The sequence below is a fragment of the Populus nigra genome, chromosome 14 (genome assembly GCF_951802175.1).
Source record: "Populus nigra chromosome 14, ddPopNigr1.1, whole genome shotgun sequence".
Lineage (NCBI taxonomy): Eukaryota > Viridiplantae > Streptophyta > Magnoliopsida > Malpighiales > Salicaceae > Populus > Populus nigra.
In genome coordinates, this window is record NC_084865.1 from 10,805,712 (window position 1) to 10,820,672 (window position 14,961).

The 14,961-nt window shown below is 31.0% G+C and overlaps 2 protein-coding genes across 3 annotated transcripts; both read right to left on the reverse strand.

Annotated features, from left to right (window-relative positions):
- Positions 1-66: 66 nt before the first annotated feature.
- Positions 67-4,388, reverse strand: LOC133672391 (probable 2-oxoglutarate-dependent dioxygenase At3g50210). 2 transcript variants are annotated; one of them, XM_062092793.1, is made up of 12 exons: positions 4,099-4,387; positions 3,785-3,900; positions 3,253-3,371; positions 3,091-3,154; positions 2,567-2,634; positions 2,114-2,172; positions 1,869-2,034; positions 1,714-1,733; positions 1,585-1,631; positions 719-799; positions 542-631; positions 67-456 (listed from the first exon to the last, which is right to left on the reverse strand). In XM_062092793.1, exons 1-12 carry the CDS (start codon positions 4,130-4,132, stop codon positions 331-333), a joined length of 990 nt encoding a protein of 329 aa, XP_061948777.1. In that variant the 5' UTR covers positions 4,133-4,387; the 3' UTR covers positions 67-330. The 2 variants fall into 2 exon arrangements, with proteins under 2 accessions (XP_061948777.1, XP_061948778.1); XM_062092794.1 differs by lacking the exons at positions 67-456; positions 542-631; positions 719-799 and adding an exon at positions 806-1,045 and having other exon boundaries at positions 4,099-4,388.
- A 6,791-nt stretch (positions 4,389-11,179) lies between these two features.
- On the reverse strand, positions 11,180-12,948 carry LOC133672745 (protein IRX15-LIKE-like). Its single transcript, XM_062093262.1, has one exon. It carries the CDS (start codon positions 12,375-12,377, stop codon positions 11,430-11,432), a length of 948 nt encoding a protein of 315 aa, XP_061949246.1. The 5' UTR covers positions 12,378-12,948; the 3' UTR covers positions 11,180-11,429.
- Positions 12,949-14,961: the final 2,013 nt, after the last annotated feature.

Below are 14,961 nucleotides of genomic sequence, written 5' to 3' on the forward strand. Positions count from 1 at the left end.
AATTTTCAACTATTTCCAAATAAAGTTGGGAATAAAACAATATCTTAAATAAAATAAACAACAATATTTTGCATCCACATTCCATCCATTAGAAAAAAAAAACAAAGGTTACATTGTAGTGCCACATTGTTGAGAGTAGACTTTCACTGGGATGAAATTCCTCCGAAATCAATAGGGTAAAAACAGAGGTTGCTTTCAATGTTGAGATTGCAACATTTGCGTACTGTATTTCTTCTTTTTTTCGTTTTTTTTTTTCATCCAAAGTAAACCTTGTTGCGGCAACTTGGGATTATTCGATAGCAAATACAAGATAATAACAAGATCTAGAGCTCAAACAAAATTGGTTTCAAGTTTGCTTGCTAGATGCTCTCCATAAACGGCTTTTCCAAACTTCTTAATACCTCCAGTCTTCTCCTTACAAATATCTAAAGGCTCCACTGCAGCATCGAAGTTGGGCTGTTCATGCAACGAAGGCAGAGTGTGAGGGTCATTTCCTGGAGCAAGAGAAGACAATGCATAGAAAGGATATGTGGGGACTAACCTCGTAGAAAAAAGCTACGCAGGCCCGATATTTTGGAGAAGTGTTGATAACTCGGTGCAGAGTGGAATCATACATACCATTAGACCAAATCTGCAGTTTACCAAGGTTCATGATAATGACTAACTAGAAACCAAAGCAAACAAACATTTAGGTCCATTTTTGTCCAAATTTGCATACCTTCAGCATATCTCCAATGTTGCATACAAATGTTCCCGGAATTGGAGGGGCAGATATCCACTCACCAGACAGGTTTCTCACCTTCACCAACGAATCTAAATTAGGAACTAGAGAACATGACACAGCTGGGATTTAAAACAGCAGTATGAACTCAAAGTTTGAGGCTACAAAGGTAGATAGCCAAGATATAATGATGCCTAAAATCCCGTACTGATATCAATGCTTCTACTTTTCGCTTAGCTAACAGAAATATTAACTCTTCTTTTTTCTTCTCTTTAATAAGGAAGGTCGTGCGTGCTGCACTCACAACCGAAGTCACATTAAGCACTGTAAAAAGAAATAACATGAGCTGGTATAAGCAATTATTAGTTCTACAGTTGTTTTACAGCTAGAAACCATAAGAGATGTTTCTATTGGTGTTCAAGCACATTCAATAATCCTACAGCCACAAGGTCAACGTATTTTGATGTGATCATTGGAATGGAACAACAAAAACAAAACTGTACAGGAATTGTTTAAATGTCCAAAAAACAAATTGCCACAGAAGCCTTCAACAATCTTCAATTGTACTCATTATACGATAAAAATGGAAAACAGTCTGATCACAGACAAATTTCAGAGCATGTCTAACAGTCTACACCGAAGTCCAAACAATTATTGTCTTTATAAAGAGCATGATAAAACCCAGTTGCAAGTTGTGGACAGAGGGTTGACAAAATAAGCAGCTTAATAGAGTAACTATATTTCTTATGCTTACAATACTCTTAAAATCTAGAGATTCAGAATTGATTTTTTTTTGTTAACATATAGCAGATCATAGTAACAGTAGCTATCCTTGAAATCAGGACTTTAATTGCATGATTTACCTGAAGTGCGGTAATACCATCATCCTGATTGACCAATGTCACCAAACCTGTCATGCAACAATACACAATGAATTAATCCACAAAATAGATTTATGAGCCAGTAATCAGCTTAAGGTTCATAAACTTTACCATAGTCTGTGTGAGCTCCACTGTAATGATTTGCACAGAAGAATCGAGCAGAGGGCAGAAGAAAAGAAAAGGACAACATTTGCATTAGACCCAGCAACTTAAAGCGGCAAAAAGCTAAAAAGCCAAAGAGCACCAAGAGTAATAAGATTTCTTACCATCCTATGTCGTTTTCAGGTGCATTTTGGCCATTTGTATTGGAAACACCTGGATAACCAATGACACGCAACACCCAAAATGCATCTCCAGCTCGTTCACCTTCAAATTCATCAGCTGATCCACCCAATGCCAGAGCAATTCCCCGCATAATTTTTCTTGACAAGTCTATCAGTGCACAGAAAAACAGAGTTTCATACTGGACAAAGTGTGATAGATAAAGAGAGAGAATCCTGGAAATGCATGCCTGTGCAAAAGCTGATATACTCCTCCATCAGTACTTTGAAATAAGGTGGATCATGTGGCCTGCAAAAGGGAGCGCAGAAAATGAAAAAAACAAAAGATCAGTGTTGAGAAGCAACCTAACCATCCAATCAACACAAACTCAACAACAGAATCAACATTAAGCTTTACAATGAATGCTAAAACAAAAGAATCAGCAATTAAAGACGTGGTGCACAGAAGAAACTTGAAATAGAAAGCTTATTAAAATATAGCCAGTTTCACTTATCCAAAAGCATCATCAATATAAATTCAACAGGCAATCAAGTATTCCTAGACTATGATGGTCAATTAACCAGTCAGCCTTAAGTAATATGGTGGAAAGCACTTACTGGGATAAGATCTGAAAATTTTGAAATATAAAGCAAGAAAACTATGATAGGGGAAATTTCCAGGAATCATTGAAAGTTCTGCATACCATTGATTAACTCCTTCAATGATCTTGCCAAGCGCTCCATACATCCCTGGTGTTACCTCTCTATAACACTGTCCTCAAGAACCAAAAAGAGCAATTATAATCTTGTGGAAAAAACATAGAAGAGCAAGAGCAAGAGCAAAGCTGACATAAACACATACTACGAGAAAGAACATCCAAGTGCATCTCACATGTATGCCAAAGTAACTATCTTCAGAAAACGGACACAAATAAAGTGACTAACATCATAGCCTGTGAAAATTAATATTGGGTAATTGGAAGAATTTGTTTGAACCAAATTGTAAGTACTTCTTGATAAACATTCTTATGCCATGTCACTGATTGGTCAATGATGGTTCAGACAGATAAAAAGAATAAATAATTTCAATATGGAATCGCATACAAGATACAACCTTTGTTCCTTTCTTATATTTATTTACATGTTTTATTAATTTCAAGATAATTTAAGAAGACATTAACACTTAAGGATCACATGCATAGGATGGCACTAGAAAACTAATACATACATCGATGGCTTCATGCATATCAGGAATGCCTTTGGTTATGTTTTCTCCGATCCTCTGATATCCCCTGCATTCAAAATGAGACCTCGCAATTTGAATATAGCCTAGAATCCTATACGTAAATCATAATCAGAAAGATATGGCTGGCTATTTCAAGGAGCAAACCTGTATCCAGCAGCAGCACTCAACTTGATTTTCAACTTTTCTTCATAGGGAAGATCAAAAAATTTGCGTGTCACATTCTTAACATCTTTAATGAGGGAATCGGGTATACCATGTCCCTTCTAATGAACCACAAGGTAACAGGACAACAAAAAAACTAGAAAATAAGTCCAGAAAATAAACAAAGAACATTTCCTTCTGACTATTTGTAGACAACACATCATCTAGAGTAGGAGAAAGGCGGTCTTTTTCCAATTTAGCATAGAACCGATTAAGGTAACGCAATTCCCCCCCCCCCCCCCCAAAGAATTGCTATCCAGAAAAGCAACATAAAAATGTGTTTGAGGAAGAATTATCCTTCTAAATAGCTGTTGTCACTTTCCCCTCCTAGAAGATGGGAAGAAACGCCATTAAAAAAATATGGATAGAGACCAAATTTGATTTCTAATGGTTCCATCCCATCCTTAGTTATAGCAATTCAACCAAACTATAAAACACAAAATAGCCACAGAGAGAGAGGAGAAAAAAAGAGTACCACATAGAAGAATCCAGCTTCTCTACAAGCCTGGTCTAATTGTCCAACAACTTCAAGAACATCTGGGTCTTGAACTCTCTTTGGATCATCACACTTTGCCACTAATGGACTAATATCTGCATAACGCAAGAGAAAAGACGACACACAATCTTAAATTTGACAAGAAGAAGGCTTCGGTTTCAGAAGGATAACTAAAACTAATGACTGAAAGCTTGAATCTTGTCATGTTTAGATAATGAAGAAAACAATTAAAACTATATTTTTGTACGTATGTAAAGTGGGTCTTAATAAAAAGTAGAAAAGATGTGGATTACCTATAATTGGGATTGATTTGAAGTCGGTTGCCATGGATGGGCAGCCTCTCAGTGATCGGTTGACTGAGTCGGAAAAGAGATTGCAAGTTCAAAATTGTTCGTTCAAAAAGAAGTTTATTGGTTTCTGCTGAAGAAAACTAAACAAGAAAAAATGAATCAAATTAACTTGAAATTAGCTCCACTTTGATATTCGGATTACTGGGTCCTAATTGCATCCCATATTAATTTTAGGATATTGTTTACTTTGGTTTTCAATTTCAAGTCTATTCAGATCTCATACATAATGTTTTTGCTTTAATATATCAAATCTTATAGTAGATTATTCAAATATTATATTTTATTTATAATATACAAGTCATGTGATTGAATCCTAGACTTTACTTTCTTACAAGTTACATATTTAACACATATATGTTACATATTTTTTTTTATTTTAGACCAATAAAAATATTCATACAACACATCCAAAATCTTAACAACACCAAAATACCTTATTAACCCGCCCTCGTGTGCTTCAAGTATTCACACATAGAACTTAATGGAACATACAAATGACTCTCTTTAAACAAATATTTATCAAGTCTATAAAACTTTTCAAAAATAGAAGTTTCGTAAGTAAGCAGTGTAAACATTAGCAAAATTACTATTATTTTTATACAATTTTTTTATGTATTTAAATCCTAAAAATCTAATCGGCATATATTTCTCAGCTTTAATGATATATTTTTTAGTTAGCGTTAATATATTTTTAAAAATATTTATAAAATAATATAATTTTTAATCTATTTTATTAAATACATGTATTAAATTTGATTTCGTAATTATAATTTCTATTATTGCTGGAAAAAACATTATCAATATCTGCATATTCTTTTTTTACATTAAAAAAACTAATCATATAGTATTACATCAAATAAAGTTGTAAACAAAGCTATAAGATGTAATCCGGGGATCCATTCAGCCCAAGATCTAGATTCGAGATCAAACAAGTTGATTCTTGACACCTTAGATCAAGATTTTTTTTCTTACATCTTTTAAACAACTTTGTTTTTTTTTTTAAAAAAAAAAAAGTTTTCTGTTGTAATTTTATGGAGTCAAGTACAGGTAGACCAGGGAAAATCAGTCCTGTCTGTTAGGTACCAAATATCAGTGGTAATGTACGTTTAATTTGACAAGCAATAATGTTTGACGTAAATTTTTTATTTATTTAAAATAATATATTTTTAATAATCTTAAATTATTTTAATGTATTGATTTTAAAAATAATTTTTAAAAAATAAAAAAATATTGTTAATATATTTTTTTTAATGAAAAGCATTCTAAAAAACAACCACAATTATACTCCCAAACACCCTCTACATCACGAAAAGAAAGTCATTGGCCATGAATGCCTGTAAAGAATAATCCCGGGAGAAAAAAAAAAGAAATGCTTTTAAAAAGAAAACATGAAATCAATGAAGCTTCAAATTAAATAATTAAGAAAAGAAAAGCCTGTAAGTATAACCCTGGAAGAAGAAACATGGAAAAATTAAAAGTTATATATTTCTTTTACTTTTACATTGTCTTCTGTGTCATGAGTTTTCAGAGAAATTTGAAGATTAGCACAACCAGATTTTAGTTAATCACTAGTATTATAACCCATACTATGCCACAAAAAAAATTTACAAGTTAATTCTTAATGCGTTAGAAAAAAGTACCAATGTTATGAATGTATTTTATTGAATTATGATTTTTTTAATTAAAAAATATAAAAATATTATTTACGCTTAATGAAATAAATTTTTAAAAAATATATGAACCAATAAATTGAGAAAACAATGTTAATGCTAATTAAATATTAAAATAAAAGGCTAATATTTTTTTAAAAAGCAAAAGACAAATGATTGGATAAATATTTAACCTCCACTTTTCTTTTTAATTTGTCATCTCTTGTTTTTACCCCCTGTTTTTCAATATATTTTTAAAAGCTAATTTTTGATCTTTTTATAATTCTCAATCTTTTCTTTTATTGTTTTCATATTGATGTATCTTTAAAAAAATAAAAGATTTTGAAAAAATTATAAAAGAAAAGAAAAGTAAATAAAAAGTTTAGTAAGCATAATGATAGTTGAAGAAAGGGTAAGAGATAAATATGAATATGGGAATAAAAGGTGAAAAGATGAGAAAGGTATGAAAATTTTTACAAGGAGATGAAATATGAGGACACAAGGAATAAAATGGGGGATCTATGGGAGGAAAAAAAAATTGAACAGTATAAAAGGGGGTGAATAGTAGAGAAGAGGAAAAGAAAAGAAAAGGTTAAAAACATGCAAAGAAAAAGAAAAAAATAGAGTAGAGAGAGAGAGAGAAGGAAAAACTATATTCGTCTTCCTCCTACTTTATCCTATGAACCAAAAATCCAAGATGAACCTTAGCCACCATGACTTAATTCCCCCATACCATCGTTGCTACCTCTACCATAGCCTAACAGCCAACAACGAGGCCTAACCTAACCAATGCTAATAACAAATCGCCACACGATCATAATTGCTTTTAATGTCATCGATTACTAGACTCAACAAACTAGCATTACCACTGAACATGCTAAGCCAACCACCACAACCCTTTCTCCTTTCAAAACCAAGCCAACTCACATTAAGAATACTATTTTATTCTCCCCAGTAGATTACAACCGAACCCTTTATTATCATAACCTTTTTTTCACTTCAGTAGAGCGACCAAGTCAACTCACCACCTACTAGCCTCCTCTTCTCTAGCAGCAGTAATATACAAGAAAACTATAGTCTAACCGACCCGACAACCTAGAGAAAGGAAGAGAAAAAAAAAACAAATTGAAACTTCTCATGCTCAATCTCTCATTTCAAGTCATGGTTAGTGACATTGTTGGTGTGGAAAGAAAGAAGAGAAGGAGGGTTACCCGATTCATTCAATCACGTGCCTCCCAAGCCATTAAAATGTTAATCCATGCGCCACTAATCATGGCAGTGTGTGAACTGCACATGCCGACGCTACCTCCCTTTATTCCAGCAGCTTCAGCTCGACTTCATTTACTCTAGAAGGTTGATTTTCAAATCCCAAATGGATTCTTAAATAATTTTCAACATAGTATTGAATGTTTGTGATAAAAATATTAATTATTTTTTATGATTTTTAATTGATTGCATATTATTGTTATTATTGAGAAATACATGAAATGTTGGGGTCCATATCAAAATATGACAACACCCCCCCTCCCATGATGCCACTTAAAAATTTATTCTTAAGGCGGTATAAGACCAGAATCAATACTTTGCTATGAGGTTGGTAGGATTAGGTTGTGATAGGTTTCTCTAAGCGTAATGGTTTGGTCTCAGTATAAAATTTATATATTGATATTTTTTGGAATTGATATTTTATGTGTAGATGTTGTTGTAAATGGTTTAGTCTTGACATTGAAAATCTTATGTATGCTTGTTTATTATGAGTTTGTGTTAATAGATTAGTGATACATTATTTCAATGTAAAAAAGAAAATTTTTTTTTATTTGTTTTACGTGTGTATATAATTCCTCAAGGAATATGGCTATATATGTCATTTTTATGATTGTATATTAATTGTTTTCTTTATTTAATCAACCCGGGATGGTATGGTTGGTCCTATTCTTTGAATGTCGCTTAGAAAATAATGCAATTGATTAGTACATAATCCTTTTTAATATATGATTTTAAACTTGTTTTAAGTGTTAATTGTTTCTATTATTCGTTGATCAACCCAAGATTGTATGGTTTGATATTAGGTCATGTATTTGGGTGTTGCTTAATAGATAATAAAGTCAATTTGTACACATTTCTTTTTAATGTGTGAGTTTTAAACTTGTTTCCATATGTTCATTATTTTTATTATCAGCTGAATAACCCATAATTATATGGTCTGATATCAGGCCATGTCATTTAAATGTTGCTTAGTATATAATAGGTCAGTTAATACATAATCCTTTTCAATATGAGATCTTAAACATGTATTTATGAGTAAATTGTTTCTATTATCCATCGATCAGCCCATAATAATATGGTCTGATGTCAGGCCTTCTTTTTTGTACATTGTTTAATGGGCAATGAAAGTGATTAATACGAGACTCTTAAACATGTTTTTACAAGAATTTTTATTTTTATAAATTTATATTATTGGGTTTAAGGATGCCTTGTCAATACTCATCTAAGTTACTATTTTAGTTATCTAGTCAATTGCTTTTAAGAAGCAAAGTTATCTATGATGGCAACATTGCTTTTAAAACAAGAAAATGTAAATATTTGTAAAACCTCAACAATGTGAAAAAAATTCTTATTTTACACGTTATGTCATTAATTATGAAATGATTAATGGTGTTATTAATTTGTTCAAGGCATTATATTACATTTAATCTTATTTACCCAACATGTAAGGGCCCTTAACCATCATCAATAACTGCTCTCTCTCGTAGCTTCTTTTTTCTTTTTATATTTAGAGATTGAAATGTAATAAAATTAAAGTATGGATACCGAAAAAGACTTAATTGCATAATTAACCCATACCCTATCTTTATTAATCCTTGAAACTCACATGAATTTCAAAAAGACCACCACTAGCTGTGATAATGAGGTAGGGTGAGTAGTCTAAGAATTATGAGGGAGCAAAATAACTAAACCATCAAATTATTCAAAAACAAACATTATATAAATTAATAGAAAAAAACTAAATTGGGATATCAAACTAAAAAACTATTAAGAAAATTTTAAAAATGATTTGATTCGGATTTGATTTTAGATTTGAAAAACTCAAAAAACTAAACAAAAAAAATTAAATATTTTTTTAAAGAAAAAAAACAGTAAGGTTCATTATGAACCTGTTTGGTGTTATATTGGTGTTATAGTAGTGATTGTTTTTCAAAGTATTTTTTTGCTTTGAAATATATCCAAATAATATATTTTTTATTTTTAAAAATTTATTTTTGACATTAACATATCAAAATGATCTGAAAACACCTAAAAAATTAATTTGAAATATAATAAAAAATAAAAAATTTTAATTTTTTCAAAAATATTTTTGAAATACAAAAATAAACGGGTTCTACGTTATAACCTTTAGGTAAAACTCAAAAAAGCGGACTAATTTGGTTTTTTAAATAGAAAATAGGACCAAACTAAACCAAATTGTTTGGTTTAAATTGGTTTTTTCAACTCAGTAAGGTTTAATTTTTTTTTAAAAAAAGAATTTAGTTCAATTGAATTTTTTGTTCCAAACTAAACTGAATCTATAAAATATTTTATCATTACCTGTTATTGTTTCCCTGATGTTCTCCATGTTGCTGATTCACGTATTAATGTTCCTAGCCCCCTTGCTGCATCAATTGCTACTCAGCTCAAGTTCTGCCCCCATTGTTGAGGATTTTTTCTTAAGAAAAAAAAAATATATTATTTTGATTTAAAAAATAAAAAACCAAGTCAATTTTCATATAGTTTTTTTAAACTCACCTGAGTCAAGTCCTTAGTTAACCTGATTCTAATTTGATTAATTATGCTATGTCAAATATAACGATACTGAATAAAAATACTCCTCGATCACTTGTACTACCAAACTATATATTAACTATAAGTAAGAAAATTATTTTTAGGATAAAATATCTTTACACATGTAATCCTAAATTAATACATTAAGAACAATTAATTTTCAAAATTATATATTTATATTGTAAAATATAATAGCATAATGTAGCATGAGTTTGTACAGGTTTTAATTATAAAAGACTTTTATTTAAGAAGTTAGATTAATAAATAAAATTAAATTAAATTTAAAACATTGTCCCATCAAATTAAATTTTAGAATCGAAACAATTCTTTGAAAAATATTTATTAAATTACTTAAATTAATTTTGTTATAAATGAATGCTTTACGTACGTATGTAATCTTGAAATTAATATACCAAGAACAATTGATTTTTAAATATATATATTGTATTTTTCAAATTTGTTAAATCTCACACACACACTGCACAAATGTATCTTAAAGTTCTTATTTATAAAATAGATTATTAGATAAAATAATAAAATAAAAAATCCCTAAAATGTTCCCACAATCCCACATGACATGAACTTGTTATGGAATATCATTCGAAGATATATGACGATAAAAAAAGAGAGTGTAAATATGCAAAATAATCCTTGCTAACCACTCACATTTAATTTAAACAAATTTAGCTAGAAAATAATTTACATTTATTCAGTTAATTTAATAAATATCCTTTGGTTAGAAGAAATTATTTAAAACGAACTACTATATATACATACTGTTTGTCTTGATAAGAATATTTTTTTTTTTAGTTTTTTTTCCCATTCTTCAAAAATAAATAAACTTCATGATATCACTCAGTAAACATATTTACTAGTTTAAATTAATTTGTGAAAGACCCTCCTGTTTAATGGTTAACAAGAGCCAAGCCGGCTTGATAGCTCTCTTGTTTTTTAGTGGATAGGGCATATCGCTATACGCAGGGCAAGTCACAATATTGTTGACTCTAAGCCGTACTAAAGGAATCTAGTCGTTCCAAATTGTCCATTGATGACCTTGATCATGCATTATTGAGCTCAATAATGTGGAAATATAATTATGTATGATCCCACTTTGACGTTGGGGGAGGAAGATTATATCGAATATTTAGCACTTCGGCACTATGCTTCTTAATTTGGATACCAGAAGCTGTATTTTTTCTACGTGGTTGGAAGTGTTTTTGAGTTATATATATATATATTGATTATTTTGGATAGTTTTTTTACATGTTTTTTATATTCTAGATAAAAATATTAAAAAATATTAATTTAATATCTTTTTAATTTCAACCACGTTATCAAACAATTAATTATACAATACTTTGACTGTGTTTCTCATTCATGATTTTGCCTGGAGGCAATATTGTGATTGCCTCTGCAGAAAATCCCATGTCTGTTTTTCTGGTTTTCAAACCATGTGCAATATGAGATCAATTTCTGCACTAAATTGTTCCATCTGCAATATTGACTTATCTCTGACATTTAAACGTGATGCTGCTATAACAATGAACAAGGAGAAGTAAAACAAAAATGGCAATGGAGACTTCGAATTCTATGAAATTACAACTTGCATTGCCAAAAAAGAATAACTTTTAGACTCCCCACCAAACAAAAAGAAAGAAGAAAAAAGAAAAAAAGAAAAAAGGAAAAGGAGGGTCTAAGAATTTCAAATGATCATAAATAAACCACGATTTTTTTACCTTCTTTACACCACCATTGACCCATCGATCGGCACTTTGCTTATCATGATCAAGAGGATCATCAAAACAATTAGGATGGTGAAGTTGATGTATGGTTGCGACAGAAATGGAAGCTATTCTCGTCCATTTTCTCTACTATAAAATGAGCAAGCATGTCATTAGACTCCACCAAGTTCTCTCTGCACAAGAACTCATCACCATAAATTCTCTCCACATTTCTGTAGTAATCGTGCACAAATATGTGAGTCTTGGCATTGCTAGCCTTCCTGCTCCTAGCTAGAACACCAGCTGTGAAGATTGGTGTCATCCTTCCTGGACCATCTGGTCCATCCCCTCTAGGCCCATCAACCAATATCAGATCCCAATCAACCTCATAGACATGATTAGGCAAGTCATTAATCCCAAGCTTACACTCCGAGAAGAGTAAATTCTGCACTGGCCTGCATTCATTTTTTATCTGTTTGTTGGTGAAGGCTATAAGCTCTCTCATTTCTTTCATCTTGGTTGTGTATTGGATATCAAAGACATCAATCTCAGGATGTAACTCTTCATAATAAGCTGCGTAGTAGCGATTTTCTTCGATGAAAACTGTGCGTCCATTGTGGTTTAGAGCTTTCCAGAGTAGGGTCTCGTGTGTTAGACCAAAAACAAGAAAGTTACAAGGAGATGAGCACTTTCTAAGTACATCAGAGATTGGTTTGATTTCGGCATGCGACATATGGAAACTGTCATTGGATCTTGAGGCATAGTGGAGGAGAGTATTGATGACTGATGTTGGCAATGGTGCATTAATATTGCCAAAGGTAGAGCTAGAAGCTGAGCCAGTGGCCATGGTGGTAGTGGTGGTGGATTTGATAGGTAAGATCTCTCTTGTGTAGATTAGTGTAAGAAGGAAAGCAATAGTGAAGAATGATACAAAGGCAAGTAGCCATAACCGATTGGAGCCTCCTTGTTTTTGGATGTAGGGATGAAGAAGAATCAGCTTAGTGTTACTGTTGCTATTGCTACTGTTCTTCATCTTTTGAGTGAAAGAGAGAAATTTGAGAGGGAGGTGAAGGGTGAAATCTCTCTTGTTGTGCTGTGATGGTAAAGATTTTGAATCTTGATGGAAACGATCGAGTAAAGAGGGAATGATTTAAAGATGGATTAGCTAGCTCAAGGCAGCAGTATATCTCTAGCGACCAAATAATTAATTACAAGTCAGGAGTCGCTTTTCCTTATTCATGTTAGTTTTGGTTCTCAAGGAACCTCTATTGTATGATTTAAAATTATATAATGTCATTGCTTCAAAGAGGAGAGAGAGACCTATTACCTGAGAAGATTATAACACAAAAGCAACCATTGGAGGATGCCACACCTACATGGATTATTACTTGAAAGAAGTAGGAGATTAAGGACAGAAATTGCTGTTCAAAGCACTGCAATTATTGAAGATTTTCTCTAATATTCTCTAGTTGTGTTGAAGAGTTGAAGCCTGTGCATGTGTAAATGGGAGATCATTGTAGTGAAGGAAAAAAATTTGTTCATGAGAGAGTAATGCAACAAGAACACAGGGCAGCCGATGAACTGTAGCTTCTGTGTAAGAGAAAAGATAAGATACAGAGCAGATTCTGAAGTAGCCACGAGATTTGTCTGATCTTGTCCTATATTCAAGATAATGTCCCTCAAAAGTTCGAAACCTTTGACATTAGACATCCTAATTCCTAAATGTAAGGTGATTAAATTTATTTGATTATAGTTTAAAGTATTTTTTATTTAGAAATATATTAAAATAATATTTTTTATTTTTAAAAAATATATTTAATATTAACATATTAAAATGGTGCAAAAACATAAAAAAAATTAATTTTAAATAAAAAAATTAAAATTTTAAAAAAATACAGTTCCGACCACATTCCTACTAAATTATTGCTACTTAAATGTGGATCATGTGATTATCACACAAACATTCCCTGCCCTTCTGCCCTTCTTAAAACAAGGAGGAGGAGAAAAAAGAACTAAAACATGTGGATTTCCCCTAAATATTTGGTAAGAGGCTAAACAACTATATACATAACCAAAAGATTATATTATCTATTGTTTCAAACTATAGAAATTTTTCTCAATTAGGTTTTAATTCATGAATTAATGAAATTTCAAAGTTTTGGTGACTGTACCCTCACTGCCAGACATTCTTGCTCTCTCTCTCTCTCTCTCTTTTTTTCATTTTTTGATCCAAAATCACCTACATTACATTATAAACATCCTTAAAAAATATACTAAAGATTAAAAACCTGAAAATTACAAAAAAAAAAAAAACCTAAACTTTGGTATGTGTTTAAAACTTTAACTTTAATAGTGGTTGGAAGTAAAAATGATTTTTGAAATATTAGGAATTAAATTATTTTATAAACCCTTGCCATTTCTAGCCACGAGCAATGGTTCCAGCCACACACTGCCAATTTCCACACCATTTGAGGACTACAACTCACCATCAAACACATTTAAAATCTCAGCAAACAACATATTACACACAATCAAACAACAAATTTGCTAACATTCCACCAAAACAGAGAAAACATTGTAGACAAATTTTTATAATTCATTTTTTACATAGCAGTAATGCATTCAACCTTCCATATATAGTACAATCAAAGAAACTAATTTTTTTAGATGAGTTTCATACCTTAAATGGATGATAATTCAATGAAGAATGCAAGAATAACCTAAGTTCTCTTCACTTTTCTTTTCCTTTCTCCAATCCCTTTAAAACCCTAACTTTCAAGTTTTAAAATTAGGTCATAATTTTCTTAATTGTTATTTTTTCAATTTTTTTCTTCGGTATTTGATTTGTTGAGGGTTAGGATTCATGGTTTTTCTAGATGGGATACTTCATATTTAGTATATTGGATCACTGAGTTTGAAAAATTAACAAAAGTTGACATAATATTTTTTTTTGTATTTTTTTCTATTTCATCTTTTGACATTGTATATTTTAAAAAATAAGCTTTGTGGTTTTATTTTGTTTCCTTTTAATCAAGTTATGGCAATCATAACCTAGACAACAAGTTTGGTAGGGTAACTTGAGTATTTTTTTCTTCTAATTTCATCATTTAATATTAAGTTATCTTGGAATTCAACTTTGTAGTTTTTTCTTTTAACAAGCGCTTGTTTTTCTCTAACTATTCTTTTCATCTTTTCTTTTAAAATTTGATTAATTTACTGTCATTATTTTTTCTATCATATTATTGAATGAAACTATCTTATTAGATCAATATGGTCTATAACTCGGGTTATTAATTTTTGTTTTTTTGAAAAAAGCACACTCCAATAATATGTGAACATCATTTTTTCATGTTACAAGAAAAAAATAGGTTTACTTTGAAGCGAAGCTCGATAACCTGATACATAATGATGCCTCCAAATGAGAATTGATGTGCGTGTAAACAATGGGATACTCGTGAGCTCTTTGTAGATTCGAAATCCTGTTTTGAAATCTGAATGTTCTAGTTTTTTTTTTTTTACCAAGACATACTGTTTTGAGATGGTTGAAGGCCTTTCCTCGATATGCTTTGGGCTTTGTCATTGCTTGGTGACCCAATCAGCGTCATGATTTGCCTAAA